The sequence below is a fragment of the Podarcis bocagei genome (genome assembly GCF_964188305.1).
Source record: "Podarcis bocagei genome assembly, chromosome: Z".
NCBI classification, from domain to species: Eukaryota; Metazoa; Chordata; class Lepidosauria; order Squamata; family Lacertidae; genus Podarcis; species Podarcis bocagei.
Genome location: NC_138140.1, coordinates 24,641,333 through 24,664,481, shown reverse-complemented (window position 1 = coordinate 24,664,481; position 23,149 = coordinate 24,641,333). Strand labels below are relative to the sequence as shown.

General features: G+C 43.3%; 1 protein-coding gene across 9 annotated transcripts in view; it reads left to right on the top strand.

Annotated features, from left to right (window-relative positions):
• The window catches only part of ARHGEF9 (Cdc42 guanine nucleotide exchange factor 9), a 272,573-nt gene that overhangs the window by 223,865 nt on the left and 25,559 nt on the right, over window positions 1-23,149 (top strand). For all 9 annotated transcript variants that reach the window (XM_081179284.1, XM_081179285.1, XM_081179290.1 and 6 more), the window contains 3 exons: window positions 615-794; window positions 9,125-9,357; window positions 13,874-14,003. In XM_081179284.1, the coding sequence (XP_081035410.1) occupies window positions 615-794; window positions 9,125-9,357; window positions 13,874-14,003 (543 nt within the window). The remainder of the gene's footprint in view (window positions 1-614; window positions 795-9,124; window positions 9,358-13,873; window positions 14,004-23,149) is intronic.

The window sequence follows — 23,149 nt, the reverse complement described above, 5'->3', positions numbered from 1 at the left end:
GGAACATGTTCCCTCTGCAGCTTGGTGGTCAAGCTTTTCTGTAAATGTGCCAGAAGCAAGCCCAAAAATGTGAGAGGTGTCACTCCTGAGGGGCTCACAACAGTACACATAGAATCATAGAAATGTAGAGTTGGAAGGGACCTCAAGGGTCATCTGTTCCAGCTCCCTTCAATGCAGGAATCACAACTAAAGCATCTATGACAGATGGCCATCCAGCCTCTGTTTAAAAGGAAGGAAAGTCCACTACCTTCCGAGGGAGTCTGTTACATTGTCAAACAGCTCTTACTGATGTTTAGTCGGAATCTCCTTTCTTGTCATTTGAATTTGTTCAGCAAAACAGCAAAAAACAAGCTTGCTCCATTCTTCCATGTGACATCTCTTCAGAGATTTGAAGATAGTTATCATGTCATCTCTCAGTCTTCTCTTTTCCAATCTAACTAAGCCTAGCCAGCTCCCTCAACCATTCCTCATAAGGCTTGGTTTCCAGATCCTTGAAAAGCAAGAGAATGCAGAAAATAATAGTTTCATTGCTTCAGGAAAAAGTGTAATTGAACACTGGACATTTGTTTGTAATATTTGTAGCATCATTACCCTCTTTTCTCTGTTTCTCACAGGGTTACCTGAAGCAATGTCGGAAGAGAAGAGACATGTTCAGTGATGAACAGTTGAAGATAATATTTGGCAATATCGAAGACATCTATCGGTTTCAGATGGGCTTTGTCAGGGACTTGGAGAAGCAGTACAACAATGAGGACCCCCACCTCAGTGAAATTGGGCCGTGTTTTCTGGAGCATGTAAGTGCTTTTGAGGGGAAATAGCTTGAGAGGGAGAAGTAACTCACCTTATTTATTTATTTATTTATTTATTTATTTATTTATTTAACAAAGTACACTTGTTTAAGGCCCCTGTGGGATTCTGCATAAGACCACACCCCCTAAAAGTGTTCTCTTATATCAGAGGACAGGAGTCTCTGTTCTTGAACATAAAGCCCCAACTCGAAGTATTGATAGATTATACCTCTTCACATATGAACTGACACGGACCCCGCAAACGTACCATGAGGCTGTTCTCTAGGTGCCCCCTCCAGGTAGGTTTTTGGGGAGTAGCAACAGTACAATGGCTCTTTTCCCAGGTGACTCCCACTTGTGGAATGCTCTCCCCAGGAAGGCTCACCTGGGGTCATCACTACTTATCTTTAGGCACCAGGCAGAAACATTTCTTTTCTGACAGGTCCTTGGCTTTTAATTATCTGTGGCCTCCTTCAGAGAGTAGGATTTTTTTAGTTCTTCCTTTTGAAAATATGAATGGGTTTTAGATTTTTCCATGTTGTTTTATGATGGTTTTAATGTATGTGCTATTTATTATTGTAAGTAACTTTGAACTACCTTTGTTAAAAAGAAAAAGAAAAAAAGCCACTAAGAAATTTAATCATAATAATCCATGGGAGAGACCATTGTCTGTGGACATACCCAGATTCTTGAAGTCCCTGTTTAGGGAGGCTTGCATGACCCATCTCTGCTGGCCTTGTGCCATCTGCTTAAAAATGTTTCTTTCCAGCAAGTTCTTGTTTTGCTCAAATGATGAATTGCTTTGAGCTGACCCTTTCTTCTAAGGTTGTGTTTATTGACCATGGCTGTAACTGCCTCTCTTATTTTACAATAGAAAGGTGGGGTGCAACTATTTTTAAATAAATGTTCTACAGATAATTAACACAGAAGGTGAACTAGCAATGACTAAAACATTCAAATTAATAAAATGATTCATAAGTCATATGTTTCCCGCCACAACAAACACACCTATGCCCACCCTTTGGGGCTTCGAAACCAATGATGGAATTCAGATCAATAGCAACATGTGTGCTTTGAAGGATTGTGTGGGATGTCAGCAATAAGAAGATGCCGCAAATAGTTTGCTTAATTTGATGCTCGTAAAACTGTACTGGAAACAGCAGCAGCCAGAGCTTGCTATATGGGAGCCACACGTAGCACAGGTAGTCAGGATAGGAGCAGGAGGGGTGAGGAGTTGAACTTTTTGCACTGCTACCTGATATCTGACTCTGCAAAATGCAGGCCAGGTGCCTTCTGTGGCCCTCCCAACCACTCTTCACCATCTTCCTTTACATAAAACTAGGGTTGCCATATTTCAAAATGTAAAAACCAGGACACCTAGAAAGTTGTTGAGCAAGACCCCAAAGTTGTTGAGCTTTTTTTAAAAAAACACACACCACGATTTTTATTAGCAGACCAAATAAAACAAAAGGTGGCTGAGGGTTGCTCTCCTTATCTTCTGCCCTCCTGCCCCTTGCTTATCTGAAATTGGTTTTTAAAGGAAAGCTACTGCTTTCTCAACTCTCAGGAAGGGGGGGGGTCCTTTCTCAGAGTGAGGCATTCTAGGAAACGTGACCTAGGAGAGAGCACCACCCCTGTCTTTGCACATTAGCAACTACAAAAGCAATCTTAACATAGACAAGGGTGAAAGGAGAGGGGATCGTTATCTGGTGCCTGTTGCTGATCAATTTAGTCTTTGACTTGCCTTTCGAGGGTTTTTTGGCATGAGGTTGCCTTGATAACATTTTTATGTGAATGCCTGTCCATGCTTTAGCATTGCTGTTCTTTGAATTTTTACGCCTTTCCCTTTAACTATCAGCAGGTAAATATCGGAGAGAGAGAACAGGTGCCTCTTGACTCTCAAAGACATGCATGCACTAAATACCTCCCCATAAACAGTATGGCACCATGTAGCGAGCCTCCTCCTGTTCCACAAACTGCAGCTGGCGAAGTTCATTTTGAACTGTTATGCCTGATAACATAATTTAGGATAATTAGGCTCCCCCTCCCTCATCCCACATCCTTATTCCAAACAGCCTCTTTTCTTTTAAATCATGTGATCAGGCTCAAGCTGTGTCTAAGTTGATCCATTCTTGGTTTTCTAAATATAAATCGTCAGTACGCAACTAGCCTTCACACTCCCTGCTTTATTCTGATTTTAAGTGCTTCTGGATGCAGCTCAGAAAGGTTTTCAAGTTGCAGCAATCCTATATAAGTGCAGCCTGTTCCGTAGTGATATTCTATCAGACGTTCTTCATTTGTTTATATCAGTTATTATTGTTAATTGTTTTCTGCTTAACTAAATCCTACTCAGAGTAACCCACTGAAATGACTAGATCTAAGTTAGCCCTGTCTTTTTATTTCAGAGGAGTTTACTCTATGCATGACTAACACTAGATACAACCTGTTATTACATTTATATACTGCTTGGTGCCACAATAGATTTCTAAGTGGCTTACAATGTATGAAAGCCAGTTACGCAAACAATTAAAGTCCACCATTCAAATCCACAATGTAACAATCCCACTAAAAACTGTGCAGCAATTAAACAGGAGATAATATCACAGAACTTCTGTGGCTTATGGTAATCATGGTGGCTGGCTAAGACCATTATCGTACAATTGCCTAAAGAAATGGGCTGGTTTGATAAGCTTGCTGTCAGACCTCCTCCTTTTTGTCCCATAATCCTGCATTTCCGCCCACTGGAACCTCTGACTACCCCCAGGATGCTGGAAACCCCCTTTCCCTTGGGCTCCTTGCCAATGCATCACTGAATGCCCACTATGGCTGGGAAATGCCCGCTCACCCTGGGTTTGGATTTAATCACCTGCTGATGATTCACCTTCCATTCCCGACCTGGCTCATCTCAACAAACTAAGAATGGTTAAAAAGAGTTCTCTCGCACACTCACTTCTATCCCTGACGTATTACCCAGATTTTACTAATTACTCTCCAAATGGAATAATTGCATAGAAATTGCAATTGCGTAAAACTGGGAGCCTGCTTCAGGTGAAGAAATCCACCCCCACCCCCAATCACAATTACTGTTTTTCATTGCATGGAAAAATGAGTTTTAAGGAGGTAATGATAAGACTGCTTCTTCAGAAACCATCCCTGGATTCTGGGAACTTCATTAATTACCAGCCAGTTGCCAACCTCCCTTTTCTGGGCAAGGTTCTTAAGCTGGTGGTTGCTGACGAGATCCAGGGGCTCATGAAGGAGACTGATTTCCTAGATCCATTTCAATCGGGGTTTCGGCCAATAAGCTGAAGCTCAATCCAGATAAGACAGAGGCACTGTTAGAGGGGGATTTTGTAGACCAGATGGATGGTCTTGAAGGGGCTACCCTCCCTCTTAAGGAGCAGGTGCTCCTTGGGGGTGCTCCTGGATCCATTACTGTTGCTTGAGGCCAGGTGGCCTTGGTGACACAGAGTGCCTTCTGTTAGCTTCTGCTGGTGGCCCAGCTACGCCCCTATCTGGACAGGGTTAGCCTAACTCCTGTGGCCTACACTCTGGAAACCTCTAGGCTGGATTGTTGCAATGGCGTTATACATGGGGCTGCCTCTGAAAACAGTTTGGAAACTTCAGCTGGTGCAAAAACCAAAAACCAAATTGCTCATCAGAACAAGATGATTTTGGCCTATAAAGCCAATCCTGGCCCAACTGCACTGGCTGCCAATTAGTTTCTAGGGCCAATTCAAAGTGCTGGTGTTGACCTCTAAAGCATTCCACAGCTCAGGACCTCAATATCTTAAGAACTGCCTTTCTGCATATAAACTGACCCAGACACTGTGGTTGTCATCTGAGGCCCTTTTCTATGTCCCCATTCCCTGAGAGGTACAGAAGGTACCTCACAAGAATAGCCTTTTTGGTGGTGGAATGCTGTCCCCAGAGAGGCTTGCCTGGCGTCATTATTGCATGTCTTTAAGTGCTAGGCAAAAACATTCTTCTTTACCCAGGTCTTTGGCCATTAAATAATCTATGGCATGTTAAAGCTCTGGGGGTGTGGGAGGCTGTTACTATGATTATTTTATTATTATGCTGTCCATTATTCTGCTTTTTATTATGTTTTTATTATTGTGCTCTGAAAAATGTTGTACACCACACTGGGATGTACCACACAGGGCAGTATATAAATTGTAATAATAATAATAATAATAATAATAATAATAATAATAATAATAATAATAATATACAGTGTGTATGTCTCAGACCAGTCTCTACATGATGAGTTGATAACTACTGGTGAGGAGCTGCGATTCCATCATATTCCCCCCCCCCAGCTGCTAGCCCCATCTTTTTCTTTTTGCTACTGCCAAAATCAGGGGGGTGGGTGGCTTTTGTGAGTGGGAAGAAAAAATTACTTATGAGGGAGGTAAATACGGTGCTGGCTGGTTGGAGAGCTTTAAATCTCTTCACCCAGCCTAGTATGGAGATACAAATCTTCCCCTTCCCACGCATCAGGCTAATCATTTGATGAGCAGAGAAGGAACAATTTGCATCCCCATTAGGTGAATCTCTGCAACAAATTAAATGGATGTAAATCTGACATCAGAAATAACAGAGTTCAAAAACCAGTAGAGGAACTTTTCAGTATTGCAGAACCTTCTGTAATTAAAGGACAACCTTTTCCCATATGAATCAATCCAGACCCTTCAATCATAAACGGAGACCCTGCTATGTGTGCCCCTTCCCCAAGAGGTCTGGAGGACAGCAACGCTAGAATAGGCCTTTTCTGCAGTGACTCCCTATTTGCGGAATGCCCTCCCCAGGGAGGCTCGCCCCGTGCCTTCATTACATATTTTAGGCTCCACTAATTAAACAATCTATGGCCTTTAAAAATGTGGGGAGGGGTATTGTTTTGGTTTGTTACTATGTTATGAATTTTTATGTTTTAAAATTGTAAACTGCCCTGCGATTCTCAGATGAAGGGTGGCATATAAATTTAATTAATAACAACAACAACTTGCAATGACCATTTTTGAACAAAGGGGAGTGTAATTTGAAATGGCTGAGTTATAATTAATCAAATAATTAAATTATTCCATATGTGGCTTGAGTTGGGACAAAGGTTTTCATTTCATTTTTTAAATCACGCTACATGCGTTGGTTAGCTTATCAATGCCAGTAAGTGTGTGTTATATCACTAAATTTTGTGAATGACCACTGTTAATAATGCAGGTATTACTTTCTGGACTTTTCCACTTAATTACCCTCTGGCCCCACTGTTCATAAGTCTCCCTTTTCCCCAGCCATGTGCATATAATATATATCTGTAATTCAGGATAATGCTCCAAGCATTTGATGAACTAAATTGTAGTCCACAAAAGCAGATGCTGCTGTACATTTGTCTAAAGTTCCACAATACTCTTGGTTGTTTTCCTGTTCCCATATTTCATCCTCACAGCAACCCTGTGAGATAGGTGATCCTGAGAGATAATGAATGTCCCAAAGTGACCCAGGGAACCTCACAGCTGAGAAGAGATTAAAATCTTTCTCCCCCCCCCTTTTTTTTTTTTTGGTTTGATGATCTTAGTTCAACACTCACTGTACCACACTGACTTTTCCCAGTTGGTACATAAACATATACAATGAGTAGGATGCTTAAACTGACAGCGTTCACTCTCAGAGATCCCACCAAGCCCGTCCTCCCTTGTTACATAAGCTCCACTGTTATGGGAGCTGACGAAATGGCCAGTGTTGTAAATACGTCAGGAAATGTCAAGAAAATCATGCAGCCTTGCTTTTTGAGCTTTTCCTTGAGGGGGAAATAAAGCACTATCTTGGCACTTATGTAAGCGGATGCAGCTATCTAGGATGCTGGATCCTTTTATGCATAAATATATTACTTTCAGTTATGGCTTGGCTGGGCTATATTTCACACCGGCAACACTTCAGATACTATTAGAGAACCACACTGTAAATGCTAATGAAATTACAACAGGGCACAATTAAAACCATTCACAGCAGCTTCTCTCTGAGTGCCATAGATTTCCCATTCCTGTAGTTTCATTGTTGTTGTTGTTGTTTAAAAAGGGATAAGGTTGTAATAGCAGCACTTTTCTCTGCTTTTCAAGCTCAGGCTCTTATTGGCAAGCAGGCTTCTGAACAGGGGTGAGCAGAAGGTAGATTAGGATATACTAGTAGGTCTCTGATTGCCAGTTTTCTAACAAAAGCAACAGCCCAAAACATTTCTCTCTCTCAGCTGTCATCATATTAGGTGGCTTGAAAAGATAATCGAGGGAAAACCAGGAGTGAGTTTTTGTATGAAAGGGTTTGTGAACTTGGTTCTGATACTGATCACATGTTTGGAGCATGTGCTCAGAGGTACCCTGTTCCTTAATTTTTACGGTGTGCTCATCCACCTGAACTACCATTTGCACTTGGCTCCAGTTGATAGACATCAGAATTCTAGTAAAAAAGCACACACACAAAACAAAATAGATCCCAGAGGTCCGTGCTATAAAACATGCAGCGGAAATAAGCAGAACTGGAAACTGTCAAAATCCATCTGTGGATGTGATGGCTTTGCTCCAAGCAGAGCCCTTGCCACAAAGGTCAGAAAGTTTAACTTCAGCTGTCGGTTTCCAATAGAAGAGGGTAAGGAAACCTTGTTGGCAGAAACACGTAAAAAAGGAAGCCGGGGGGGGGGGGGATGGAGGAGAAATTTGGTTTGGTTTAGCATTTTACTGCATACCTAATTCACTTGCAAACAGCAACATGACTATCCTTCCAAAAATCATTGAATATTGTAATTCAATTCTCCAGCCAAAAAGTGTGTACAAAAATGCCAAGGCTAAGTTTGCACAAAGATTAGGGCTAACTGTGCATAAGGATGCATTTCTTAGGATGCAATATCATTCGAAAATGCATCAGGGAAAATTACTTGCAAAACTTTGAGAACTGCTGATGAATTTTCAAGAGGGCTTTTGAAAAGGAAATCACAAATTGGTGCAGAAAAATGGAGAACTCACATTTAGGTTGTAAAAACAACTAGAAGAAGCCAAAACTGACAGCTCTCCACAGACGAGGGAGAAATCTGTGTAGTATAGTATACGTTCTCCTAGGTCAAGAAGGTTTTACAAAAATTAGCCCTGGCATTGAATATTGGAGACCAAAGTTCAAATCCCCACTCAGCTACGAAGCCCACTTAATGGCCTTGGGCTTGTCACTGTCCCTTAGGCTAACCTACTTTATGTGAATTTTGTGAGGATAAAACAGGGAGCGGAAGAAACATGCACCCCACCTTGACCTTGTTGAAGGAAAATAGAATACAAATACAAATAAGCCAAAATTTAGAGCTCGTGTAGTAAAGATGATGGAATTTCAGGAATGGCATACTCAGGAATTTCAGCACTTGTGCCCAGATAAGGATATCATGTAAGCTGCTCTGAATGTTCCATCAGCTCCTACCAGGGTGGCCGATGGTAAGAGATTATGAGAGTTGTAGTCTAGTAACATCTGGAGGACCACAGGTTTCCCATTCCTCTCCTTTGCATCAAATCAGATTCAGAGGACCCCCAAAGCAGACCAGAGGAGCAGTGCTAGGCTTGAAAGTGTTAAAACACCTTTTCCCCAGGGCATTTTTCACACATCCCTGCCCACCCCCTCTGTATTGTTTTGGCTTCATACTGTGCCATTTTTACCCTGCATGCTTTCAAAAGTCACATATCTTGCATTAAATGACTAATATGTAAAATACCTCTTACAATGTATAGGTCAGGGGTCAGCAAACTTTTTCAGCAGGGGGCCGGTCCACTGTCCCTCAGACCTTATGGGGGGCGGACTATATTTAGAAGGGGGAAAAATGAACGAATCCCTACGCCCCACAAATAACCCAGAGATGAATTTTAAATAAAAGCACACATTCTACTCATGTAAAAACACACTGATTCCTGGACCATCCGCAGGCTGGATTTAGAAGGTGATTGGGCCAGATCCGGCCCCTGGGCCTTAGTTTGCCTACCCATGGTATAGATACAATTGTTATAAATCACATTGGTGTTTTTATGAAATTGCAGATATGAATATCTATATGGATAATATGTCTAATAAATTAATAATAGCTCCCTGCAAATAGAAATGTATTTTTTAAAAATAAAAATGCAATGTTTTTGTGGATTGATGCAACAGCAAGACAGAATGGACTTGCAAATGAATGCATGCAAAACTGAGATAGACTGAAAATAAACTGATTGGTCCATCTCTAGGTGAGTAGCTGATGGTTTGTGATGTTTCTCACACACTTCTTTGTTTCCTCCTCCCCCCCCCCACTTTCCTGCTCCCACCCCTTGCAGCAAGATGGCTTCTGGATCTACTCAGAGTACTGCAACAATCACTTGGATGCGTGCATGGAGCTATCCAAACTAATGAAAGATGGCAGATACCAGCACTTCTTTGAAGCATGCCGCCTCTTGCAGCAGATGATTGACATTGCCATTGATGGTTTCCTTCTGACACCTGTGCAGAAGATCTGCAAATACCCACTGCAGCTGGCAGAGCTGCTGAAGTACACTGCACAGGACCACAGGTACACTGATGCTTGGGTTTGGATTCTTTAAAATAGGGATCTGGCAGAAGGAGGGCAACAGGAGTTGCTCTCAGCCCCTGCCTGCCCATCACCCATGGAACTTCAGAGATTTGACAAGTTCCTTAGGCTGAGCATCTTTTGGAAGTCCTCCCAAAGGAGTTTAAATGATTTTAGAAATAGTTAATTTGATTTGCCCTAAGCTTTTGAGGAAGATAGTACAACTGCTATAACACCCATTAGCCCCAAGATGGCCACTGATCAGCAAAAGATAGGAGTTGTTGTTGTCATTATACTACTATTACTATTATTCCTGCAAACCTTGGGATCCTCCCAAGCTTCCTTATACTGCATGATCGTGAATGGATGCTGCTATTTTGACTAGAATAAGCAACTGCACTCATAGTCTGCATATGAGAAACAGAAGGGGTGGGGACAGACGATGATCCAGCCCACCTGGCCAGACAGGTTCCCCGTCCCTGATCTGAACCAACAGCATCAGGTAGCTGTTTAAATAAGCTCAGGGACATCTCTGTGTCTCCCATAATGAAGGGTTTGTAGAGCAAGGACCATACTAGACGGTCCTTTCTGGTGTCCATCTAGGCAAGCAAGACTTTTAATGCCATTTATTTCAATTAGCTACCTTTAGCTAATTGAAATAAATAGCAACAATGCTTTGTTCTTCAAGCCATGCACATTTACTGTACAAGATGCCGTCTAAGGCATTGAATTGGAAGCCAGATTTCTGGTTATTGAAACCCCAATTAGCATAGGATGGGCTGGCAGAGAGCCTCATCCATGTTCCCTGCTTAAGCATTGCAAACAACTCAATGCCTGTCCACCTAAAGCCAAGGAGCAATTTCATGGCATTAATGTATAAGGCCTGGGCAAATGCCTTCCCTCCCTCTCCTCTGATGGTTTTCATCTGTGTGTTTTTGCTGGTTCAGCTGAAGCTGCAGGCTCTCTTTCTAAATGTTCATTTTATTAATGAATGGAGGGGAGGTGGGGAGGGGACCTCGGTCATGATGACACCTCTAATAAAATGAGTGAATTAGGCTGGAATTAGACGTTGAGCATCCGTCGCTGCCATTGAGATCAGCAGCCCAGGATCGCCTCCCCTTTGGCTCTCTCCCCTGCTGACAGCTAAAAATACCAAAAGTGATGTCATCATGCTCCGTTTCCTTCCCCAACCCTCCACCAATGTCAGCCAGTGAGGCAGAACAAGGGCAGCAGCACACAAGGCAGGGGTGGGGAATCTGAACCCAAGGGCCGCATTCCCTTTTGGGAAGACTTCCAGGGGCCACATGCCAGTGGTGGTCAGGGCTAGAGGAAGCAGTGGGTGGAGCAATGGATGTAAATTATACGTTTGTTCACAGGACTGTTTTCTATGCACCACCCTCTATCCCCCATCTGGGAAATCAAGAAGCACCATCAGGGTCAAGGACACATTCCAGCTAGGAGTGTGTAAGGGAGGCTGGGGAGGGGTGCAGCTTGGGTACAATACAGTGATACCTTGGAAGTCAAACAGAATCCGTTCCAGAAGTCCATTTGACTTCCAAAACATTTGGAAGCCGCAGAAGCTGCACTGGACATTCGGGTTCCAAAGAACATTCGCAAACCAGAACACTCACTTCTGTGTTTGTGGCGTTCGGGAGCCAAAACATTCAAATACCAAAGCATTCAGGATCCAAGGTACGACTGTACTGAGGGCCGGATATTTGGCCCTTGACTCTGAGGTTCCCTGCTGCATACTGTAGGTATGCACAATTTGGTCCCAACTGATTTGGCTGATCAGCAGATCTGTGAGCATGTGGCACAGAAGCATTTGCCCACATAGTGATGCACAAAGACTAAGGGCTTTTGTCTTAACACTAGCTGTGTAGGGATAATGGGAGCTGATGTTCCACAACACTCGGAGAGTGTTAGCCACCCCTGCTGTATAGCTACAAAGCCTACCACACTCTCAAGCTGGATTCATGCAATTTAAAGCACATGACTTCTCCCAAAGAATCATGGGAAGTAGAGTTTGCTGCTCACAGAGCTACAACAACGGTGGGCAGTTCCCAGGATTCTTTGGGGGAATCCTGTGTGCTTTAAATGTATGGTGTGCATGTGGCCTCAGCTTGGGCTGTCTATCACTAAGTGAAGCCACTAGGATGCTTTTCTGCCCAGCCAGATGCCACCTGCAACTTCCTCCTGTTGGTTTTTGCCTTCTGCCTGCCAGTCTCTTTTCTGCTTAGTTGTACTTCACATCCATCAAACCTTTGGCCCTGGCTTCTGCCATTGGCCTCAGTTTTGCTTTTCTCCTCTGCAACCTGCAGCCTCTCCAGCCACAGGGATCTGAGCCTGCCTGTGCTCAGAACTTTGTGTCTGTCCAGTTGCCATCTTACACATCTCCTCGCCTCCACTGAACAAACACATTCTTCCACATGCAAAAGCAGCATGGGTGGCTGCAACAAAACCATAAATAAATAGCAGGAACTGGCGTACTTTTTATCTGACATAATGATGAGTGGGAACATACCAGGTGCTTGTAGGAGGCCAGAGTAAACTCTGTGCTAAAATGAGCAACTCATTTTAAAGCTGAATACATGGGAACATTCTGCACAGGGCAGGTGTCAAGATGCACTGAGGATGCTGCTAGTGAGGATAGAAGAGAAAATGGGTTCCGTTTGCATTTAAAGACGAGCTCCCTAATATTCACCCGTTCCAAAACAAATGAAAACAGATACATGGTTGCCTTTCAAAAGCTGCACTTTTCCGAATTTTGCAGTGCTGTTCTCCAGTCAAGAAATGTGTGCAAATATGCATGTATCACACATATCAGGGGGATATGCCTATATTTTGTTTACAAAACTATGCATGTAAAGAGAAATTCGCACTAAAATACTGATGAATTTTCATGATTATTTTTTTTAAAAACCCTCTTCTGGATAAGAACTGAACTTGGAAAAATAAGAGAGAAAACCAAAATTGACAGATTAATTCTGCCAGTACCCTCATTTTAGATTCTGATGGAAATGCTGCCATGTGGTGTCAAGTGATGAGGGGCTCAGAGATAAAGGTGCTTGAAGAATTCAGGCTGACTTTGATACAAACCAACCTGATCTATGCCTCTTGCATCAATGTGCAGATCCAGCAATTCATTGGGTTTTGCATATCTCTGAAAATTCTCCCCATTCCTCCTCAGGATCTGGCCATCTGCTCCATGACATCCCCATGGAATTCATGGCACATATAAAATACGTAATTTTGTAAAACACACACGCACACTAAACAATGTGAAGCTTTGTGTGGTGTAAAAGCCAATTTGCAAATTGAAGCAGAAATGGGACAGGGTGGATTTATGAACGAAGACATCCAAAATGAACTGGGAATATACTTATATGCTCATCCCTAGTGGGGAAAGGGCTATACTTCAGAACTACAGCTGTACACCTCCAGTCCTCTTGCTCAACAAGGAAACTGACTCTGCAGAGCACCTTCACCAACCTGGTGCCCTCCAGATATTTTGCACTACGCCTCCTGTTGTCTCCAGCCAGCGCAGCTGTGCAGCCTCAACCAGGACGCAAATATGCTCAGCAGGCTTCTTCATTTTTCTCATTAGTCAGCAGTCAATAGTAAGTCCCGAGTTAATCATAAATTTATGATGACACTGAGATGGCAGCTGGCCCTGTCTGGCTCTCCAATTGTGATGAACATTAAGGTTTCTTGGAATGGAAAGTAAAGCATAAGGCAGAAATCAATAGCATTGATTCCAACATCACTTTTTCAAAAGACTGCTCATTGTCCTTGCTGGCCCTGGCAGGAGGCTATTTTCTTTCTGTGTCATGACGCACATGTGCACACACACACACACACACACACACACATCCAGAAAGCAGACCCCCCCCCCTGATTTGCATAGAGAGCTCACAAGCCATCAACAGTGAGAGCCAACACTGCCTGGGCTAAAAGGGCAGAGAAGGATGCCATATGGCACTCCTTGAATCACTCTGTGGCCACAAAAAACCTCTTACAGCACAGTTGAACTGACTGGCCTCCGTTCTTCTGTCTTCAGGGGCTGCAAGGCCACTTACACACTGTGTATTCTCTGCTGGCTCCAGCCATGGAGCTCTGGATTTGATATTCTAATGAATAATGAGACCACAGCTGGGTAGAAAATTCTGCTTGGAGCCAGGGAGTAACTGCCTGTGTGGAATGAGCAAGCGAAGTGGATGGGGGAAGAGTCCATGGCTCTTTGTAATAGCACGTATTTTGCATACAGGAGGCCCCAGTTTCAATGCAGTTGAAAGAATTGGGTAGGAGATGATGGGGATGACCCCTTCCTAAGACCCTAGAGGGTCACTGCCTGGCAGAGTAGACTTATGGGGTCCCTTCCAACTCTTGGATTCTATGATGAACCAATGCCCCGGCCTGGTCTAAGGCAGCTTACCAGTGAGTATCTTACTAAAATTCCCATTTGCATTTCTCAGGCTGGTTTCTCTCTCCCTCCCCCCCCCCCCCTTCTTCTGCATAGTGATTACAGGTATGTGGCTGCAGCTCTTGCCGTTATGCGGAATGTGACTCAGCAGATAAACGAGAGGAAAAGGAGACTGGAAAACATTGACAAGATTGCTCAGTGGCAGGCCTCAGTTCTGGACTGGGAGGTATGTTGCACATGGAACAGTAATTTTCTTCCATCGTTCAGTGTGATGCTCCAGATCAGACTCAGTGTCTTATGTTCTGGGCAAACAGTTATTGCACTTTTACCTGGGAGGTTGCATTTGTAGGAGGTTCTCTGTGACAAACGCAGCCTGTGATGTTCTCACCGAAAGACTCTTGGGGCTTATCTTGAGAGGTCCAAGCTACCTCTGTAGTATAAAGCACTATTTTGCCTGCTGATTTCCAGCTGCAACTCTTGATGGAGTTTAGATAGCTTGTCCACATGCTCTGGCAGCCTCAAAGTTAGACTACTGCAATGCATGGGGGCTGCCTTGGGATACTCATTTGAAACGCTAGTTTGTTATATCTGTTAGTATATTCCAGTTCCTTGGGCTCCGGGCTGGCCTTACCATTAGGCAGAGTGAGACAGCCCTTTCAGGTGACACATGTTGAGGGGCATGAAGCAGGCCACCCAATCTGCTCTGTGTCCCTTAAACTAGCTTGCTGCCTTTGGGTGCAATGGAGGATGCTGTCCCATTGCCGGTGCTAAAGAAAGAGTGAAGTCCCCATAGAGCTGACTTCTCTATGCAAAATGGGGAGGGCATCTTATCCTTTGCCCCCGGCAGCCAAATGTCTTGGACTGACCCTGTTTTGACTGCTAATGTTACTTCTGTGTAGGAATGGCTAGGAAACTGACACACTGATTGATTGATTGATTGATTGATTGATTGATTGATGGGTTTATTAACTTACTGCACTCACATACTAATGTTCTGCCAATGTACTGAGCAAATTAAAGCTTGTGGCCCCAGGTACCTACCCTCGTTTCAACATGCCCACATGCTACAATTTTTTACTGAGGTCCTTCTCCAGGTACCCTTGCCATCAGATATAAGGTGGATAGTGGAAGCAGGATCAGGCTTTTTCACCTGTGGTGCCTAGCTATGGAGGCCCCTCTTCAAAGAAATGCACATCTGGTATCTTCTCTGTTAACTTTAAGGCACCAGGCAAATACTTTGCTATTCTCTACACAGTCGCTTACCAAGTCATTTAAAAATGTTATAATGCTTTTTCCATTTATACTTGCTTTTGTCTTACTGTATTTACCATTTTTAATTTGTATTGTAAACTGCCCAGGGATATATATTACAAAGGGTGATATAAACATCTTAAAATAAGTACATAAATGAATTTAAAATAGCATGCAATTTAATAGAGACAATGCAGAAGGAAAGAAGAAAATAAGCAAACCAGGTCTCAGTTCTTGCATATTGTTATACAGTTGTTATAATAACCAGGTAGAAAATATTATTATAATGTCCATGCTATCACCATGGTTACTGTGGCATAGTAGATCTGGCAGTCCATTTTAACTCTTTAATCTCTCCCAACACAAAAAGCATCAGGGGATTTCTCAGCAGACACATTTAAGCTGCCATGAGCTGTGAAGTAAAGAAATTATGTGGGTTGTCACAGCCAATTATATTTAATAACTGTGTGGGCAAATGAAAGGAATGATCAGATTCCTTAAAATTTTCTGCTGGGATTAAGGGAGTTGCTGGGAGGCAGGTTCCGTCCCAGGATAAAATGAGACACACCCAACCTCTCAAATGCTATTTTGCCACAGTGTGGAGATAGACCACCAGAGAGATTTAACTGGTCATGAGGAGTTTGGTTAGTAAAATGATTTATATATTTATTTTATGTGCCATCTGATGCCAATATAGGCTTGTTAGCAGGCTTCAACTATAGAAAACAGACCACACAAGCATGTGACTATAAATACCCAATAAAACAAACCCATTAAAATATAAGCTTTGATACTTAAAATATGCAACAAAGCAATCTGATTAAATAAGAGCTAGTGTGTGTTAGCTGAATCCTGCATCTTTCTCTCTCTCACACACACATATACACATAGGGTGACCACTTAATGCATCACACACCAACCCCAAAAGGAGAAGAGAACAGAACACACTTTTCATGAAATTGCATAGGTTGCTTTGCATATATAGATGCAGCTATCGTTATCACTTAAATAGAAATACAAGCCATCTCACCAGAGTGGAAGAGGTTGTGTACAAGTGGCCCCTGTGCCTGCTCAGTTCTCTCCAGGTACCTGTGGCAGCTCCTTCAAGGCCTCTTGCTCTCTCTCTTCTTAGGGCTCTTTGTGGAAGTCAGGCTCACAGATTGCATGTAGGAAAAATGGGGTAGTAGATGTAGGGCCAATGGCCTTCCTTTTTTTTTTAAAGCAGTGCAGTCCCAACAAAAGCCTTTTTGATTCTCACTGGGAGTCACTTTGATGAGTGGAAGTATAACTTGGAAAGAAAGCTCGCAAGTGCTAAACCAGTTTGCAACAGATTGATTGTGGGTTATTGGAGGGGTAGCCAACATGGTGCTGAACTACAGTTCCTATCATCCCCAGCTGAGCTGTAGTCCAGCAACATCTGGAGGGCACAACATTGGCTACCCCTGGAATTATTGCTTGTGTTCAAAAGCAGTTGCTTGGGAGGCAATATAGCCTCAGATGTGACTTCCCTGTATTTTGATGCCTGCCTGTGATCTCATGTGACTCATTTGTAAGGATCCTCATGCTGTAAAAAAAAAAAAAAAATAGAGCTCAGTGTAGGAACATTTCAGCCTCAAGATGCTTAATATTCATGTATAGGTGGAAGGATAATATGACCTCTGTCTTGGATCGATTGCTATTTTTATTCCACCACCATTACTACTTTGAGGCATTCACTTTTAGCAAACCGTGGCTATCTGCCAATTTTCTCTCCTTGGGATTATCTTTTTTACATTAATTTTCCAAATCATTCGGGAGGCTGCCCAAATAGAAGTCACTTTAAAAAAGAAAACTGTAACCTGTTTGAAGATGAAAGCACTCCAAGCATACCAACCATTTAGAGGAGAGTACTGTAGTGATTTTGTGGCTATTAAACTTCTTGTATTAATTGGCTGAGCGGGTGCTTGTTTGCAAGGAATGTTCAATTGCCTGAGGAACTGATCAATTTGCCACAAGGGTGGACAAGCTGAAGTGTAATGCCTTGAAAATGAATTGAGGGCTGTTGTGCAGTTAGGAATGTGGGAGAATTCTGACAAAAATGGAAAGGGGATTGGAAATTGCCAAGGTTGACTTATTTGTCTCCTGTTCAGAACAGAGATCAATGCAATGAAAACGATTGGCATTCACTGTTGTTCTTGCATTCATTTTGCTAATTTTCCATAATTAATTACATCCCCTCACATTTTGCATTGTGTTTCCTTTGCATTGAAATCAATTTGTAGGGATAATAATGCAATGGCATTAACAGCAACTGTTTGCCTACCCTTGCAGGTCTGTATTGCACCTGTCAACCCCTTTGCTTCCTGAACAGGCAACCCATCCATTCATTTGAACATAGGAAATTAAGAGGAATTGAGTGCAGAGGCAAAAGAAGGGTATGTCCAGAGTGATTAAAAAACTGAGAACAAGGAACATGAAGGGACTTAACAACTTGATCCATACCCTAATTTAATGACAGCTCACAGCTCCCTCGAAGCATAGAGAGAGTTTAGAGGTGGGCAAATAGAAGTATTTTGAACCTCTATAAACACCTTGAGCTCAGGCTCACTGCATCGGTTTGTATGCAATTTGCATAGGCAAATATATATGCATATGTGTCCAGGGCAGATGTCTCCATCTGGGACACAGGCTGAGACCCTACCTGCCTGTGGACTGTCTTGCCAGAGTGGTGCATGCCCTAGTTATCTCCTGCTTGGACTACTGCAATCCGTTCTACATGGGACTACCTTTGAAGGTGACCCAGAAACTGCAACTAATCCAGAATGCAGCAGCTAGACTGGTGACAGGGAGCAGCCACTGAGACCATATAACACTGGTCCTGAAAGACCAACATTGGCTCCCAGTATGTTTCCAAGCAGAATTTGAAGTGTTGGTGCTGACCTTTAAAGCCCTAAACGGCCTTGGCCTAGTTATACCTAGTATGCCTGAAGGAGCACCTCCACCCCCATCGTTCTGCCCTGACACTGAGGTCCAGCTCCAAAGGCCTTCTGGCGGTTCCCTCCCTGCAAGAAGTGAGGTTACGGGGAACCAAGCAGAGGACCTTCTTGGTAGTAGTGCCCTCCCTGTGGAACGCCCTCCCATCCGATGTCAAGGAAATAAACAACTATCTAACTTTTAGAAGACATCTGAAGGCATCCCGTTTAAGGAAGTTTTTGATGTTTGATGTTTTATTGTGCTTTTAATATTCGGTTGGGAGCCGCCCAGAGTGGCTGGGGAAACCTAGCCAGATGTGCAGGGTAACAACAACTTGTTGTTGTTACATTTTTATGCTTCAAAGGGGAAAGAGATCCCGGTCTGCGACACACACACAACTCTACCAATGCCCCTGGTGGTCTTTGCAATTGTCAGCCATGCAATGTTGAGTAGGAGCTACTTGGTTGTGACCCACTGTGTCTACTTTATCTGGGTTTCCCACACTTTTTTCCTGCTGCCACTATCATCAGAGGAGCTGGAGAGGGCAGACATTTTTTTATGGGATTGGGGTAATCAGGCTCCTGTACCAGGGGGTTAGCCACCCTTGCTCTAAAACAACCATGGCACATCTGAGGAAGGATTTGGAAACATGAAGTAGAAGCAAGCTTGTTGGCCTATTTGTGTCAGCATTAGTATTCATAGTTCTGCTTGGCCCTCAAGGTTGTTCTGTTAATCCTGTAGTTTGAAGGTTAAATTTGGGGGTCGGCCTTTGCAAAACACAAATGCCCGTGGGTTAGCTAGATAGTGGTGTTCTCCCCCGCCCCGCCATCAGACATCTAATTCTAGCTCAGCTCAGGTTTTGTTCTCTGAGTTTATCTTCCTTTAGCCTTATCAAGATTGAGAGTAAGCTACTAATGGCTATGAAGTCAACCAAGGGGAAAGGGAACTGGGAGGGGGGAGCAGCTAAAACTCAGTAGTCATCAGCTGTGCAGAACAATCTTAAGCATGTTTACTTGGGGGGGGGGCACTTGGAACCAGGGGACCTATTCAGGATGGTCCATTTGTTGGACTTAATGCTCTAACCAGGCAGGGGAGGGGAAGTCAGTATCTCAGGTGACTTGCTCCACCTTATGTGCAGTGCCTGCCTTGTGTAAATTGTTAACATGGGGAAGCAGCTCTAAAAAGCCACTAAAGAGAAGTTTTGCAGGTGAAATGGTGCAGTGGGTGTCATTTGCAGCATTTTGAGTGTCATCTGCAGCACCGTCGCTTGGAGGTAGTAGTGCTTCTGAATACCAGTTGCTAGAAGCCACCGGAGGGGAGAATGCTCTTGTGCTTGGGTCCTGCTTTCGGGTTTCCTGCAGGCATCTGGTTGGCCACTGTGAGAACAAAATAATGGATTAGATGAGCCATTAGCCTGGTCCAACAGGTTCTTCTTATGCTCTTAGTTTATTATGCTCCAATTGCCTCATAGAAAAGATTTTGGTAGTTGAAATGCAAATATGAAATTCCCCACTGCTTTCAATGCACACAAATGCACAAATTCAGGGATATACACAGTTGTCCCCTGTCGTCCCACTAGGTTTTCCTTAGTTGTCACAGTGTAGTGATAACATCATTCAATTCCTAAAGCTACAGCCTGGTCTGGGCCAGTCTTCTGCAATATTGGGTCTTCAAGTGTTGTTGGATACCCCCTACCCTTCAGGTTTCTCTTTGTCCTTTCACGGCCTTCTCTCATGCTTTGCACCCAGTGCTATTTTTCTGGGGGGACGCAGAGGTACGCATACCCCTAAACATTTTGTTAATCTAAGTTTGGCCTCATTGAGGGGCAGTATTTCAATATGAGTAGGAAAATGATAGAACCCCTAAACATTTTTTAGGGGGGGAGCACTGTTTGCACCAATCATTCCATCCCATCTTTAGGCTACCCTCTGTCCCGGGACTTCTTGCCAGTCCTGGCCTTTCTCTGTGTGAGGTTTTAATCTCAGCCAAACAGACTATTGGTCCTTCCCTCCCAGAATCTGAACCGCAAACTGTTTCATTCCCTGAGCATATGAACATTCCGTGCCTTAGGAAGCAGCTCAGCCAATCAGTGCCCAAGGTTTCACTACCACAAGCGTAATACAATACATATGTTCTCTCATTGGATTCAACTGTTTACAGTAGCACCTCGGCTTACGTTACCCTTGGGTAACGTAAACTTTGGGTTGCGAAAGCAGCAAATCTGGAAGTGTTTCGCCCCGTGCGCATGTGCAGAAGCACTCTACTGCGCTGTGCGCATGCACAGAAGTGGTCCCTCCAGTTGCAGAAACCTCGGGATCCGATCGGAGCTCTGAGATGGATCCCGTCCGCAACTGGGATCCATTCTGTATTGGCTTTCTGTATTCAATAAATTACTGTGTTTCAAGACTTGTTATTGAAACTTCTGCTGTCAGTGATTACCGTTTTCCTTGTGCTCACCATGTTAGCCCCTAGAGTTAACTGTAAATACAGCTGTTCTGTCTGAGAAACGGTGTTCTGAAGCTCAGATGGTTCCACCATCTAATATGTCAAATTTTCTATCCCCCTGCCCAGCCAGATTTATCCTTACCTAATGTGCTACTCTCATTCTCTGAGGTGTGATTTTTTGCGCTTTCCAGTAATATTAAATTCACTGAAAGATGAATAACTGTAGAAAAATGTAATTGGCACTGTCCTTTTAAATTTCTTCTAGCTCAGAAACCTTCCAGTTATTTATGGAACCTCTAATGGAAGCCTCCGTGCCCTTAATTATGTAATGTGTGAGAGCTGGCTGCGGACTAATGCCGCATTATTAAATCCAAAGACCGTTGTGAATAAAAAAATATGATGCATGCAGCAAACTTCCTGTTTTCAAAGCTAGAGCAGTCTGACAAGAGATAACCTTTTGAGGGAGGGGGAAACTCATATGGAGGTTCTGCAAGAAAAGAAGGTTATTTTATCCCCCACTCCTGTCTCCGGCAACAGAGGGTCTGAAAAATGAGGCTGATGAAAAAGATGGTATTTCTCCTGCTTTTTTTCATTCTTTCTGATCTTTCTATCACCCAAAACTTTGATCAATCAATCATTAAAGCACTGGAGGCTCAGTCATGGAAAGGGCATGTTTTGCTGAATAATGCAACTGGTGCAGTGCCAAAAAAACCCTCCTTCTGCAATTTCCTTCAACCATTCTCCACCAGTTAATGAGAAAAGAACTTTGTTTGATAAAAGGGGAGTGAACTTTTGATGAAATTTTCATGGGTGGGGTACCAGGAATTTGTCACTCTTACCTTACTGTTGAGGTGGCCAAGGGGTGTCTGAGTGTCTGAATCATTTCACCAGTGGTCTGAATCATTTCACCAGTGGTCTGCACTCCCCAACTTATCACTCTTCAGTGAAAGTCATGGGTGCTTCCAGTCTGCTGCTCTTTTCACTTGGGATTCAATTGCATACAGGCAAATTCAGGTTGCATGATTAAAGTTGATTAACAAACCCATTTCCTCCCAAAACTGGACCTTTTGTAATAAGGAAAGTGACTGGGAAATGCACTGGAAAGTGTGGGATAACATTTGCTTGATGCAATGTCATTGCACTTTCCTGCAGACAAATCAAAACGAGTTCTAAAAGAATAGCTGATGTTTGCAAACTTTGTGCAAACAAACCAGGGTAAATGCTGAATGAACAGGTCATCTGGAAGTGACCCACAGAATCCCTCCTTTCGGGGGAGGGTGTTGAGATGAGGAAATGGGGGTGGCTGCAGTCGGTTGGATAAATATTTGCTGAAAATAACTCTCACACACCATGCTCAGCCACCTCACATGATCAGGTAAGCTCAAAATTTTACTCCCATTGGAAGTCTTAAATGTCCTGAAAATAGTGTTGGAAACTGGTGGACCTCAACCCTATTCAGTGTTTGAACCCTAATCTCCTCATTCTCCTCAAGGGGTCACTAGGGAATCTGAAAACCCTTATGCCCACCATGGGAGAGGCCAGAAAGTCAATCCTCTTCAAGGAGGTCTCATGCTCCATGCTCTCTGGGGGTCGAGGCTATCACGGAAGTGATACCTGGAGGTCCTGAGTGTCAGTATCCTTGTTGCTGATGAAAGCTATGAATCAGGGCCCAGGATGCCACAGTGCATTGTTGTTCTCTATTTTTCTGCATAACCAGGCATAGCATGTGGGGGATAAGAGGGTATAAAGAGGCCTTACATAATGGCTCAAAGTGGAGCATAGGAAAGAGAAGCAACACACTGGCAGAAGCTAATAAGCTGTCAGTCATGCATGACCAACCTGCTAATGAAAAGGGCTGCAGAAACCATCCTTTTGCCAGGCATGGGCACTTAATTGCCAACCAAATATGGAGATTCTTTGTATTGGATTATTGGTTTACCATTTCATTGCAAGCCCACATCAGAGATCATGGAATAATTTGGTCAAGTGCAACCCATTGTTCTTCCATGCTTCTATAAGTGCACAGGTGTATGGACTAATTTCTAAAGAACATCCCCACTGATGTCAATGGGATTTTCGAAATTCATGAACACTAACAACCTTTGCCTAACTGCCCCCCAAATGTCATCATCACACTTTCTAAAAGATATATAATATGTGGAGAGAATCCAGTACCTTCTGAACAAAGCACCAGTCTCCCTAGGGAGGTGGAGGAGAAAACCGGTATGTTTATACATAGCACACATCTGGGTCAAGGAGACAGAGTCTTGCGTATGCTTCAGAACTTATAGCAACTATGGATGACCTGTCTTACAGCTGTCCTTAGATGAACTCTGGTCACCTATTGTGTTTTTAAGGCATTGTGTGAGAGCCCCTATCTGAAAGATGCTGAATGGTCACTGTGTGAGAGGCAGCTTGGGTTTCGTGTTGACTATGCTCATTACAAACACTTTCAATGTTCATATGTAAATTTTGTTTGAAATTGTGTCTTTGTAATCTATTTTACGTGTGTGGGGATTGTGTCAGGGGAAACCTTGTCTAAATATTCAGGGCAGTCTACTAAATACGTCTTTTTAAAAAAAATAAAAAATAAAAGAAGGCATCCTGGAGCCCCTCCCTATATGTTAGGCTCCACATCCCCAAAGCATCTTTCCTCCAACCTAACCATTGCAGGGCACATCACCGTGTCTTGGAGGAAAAATGCTGACTGTACTTTTGCATATG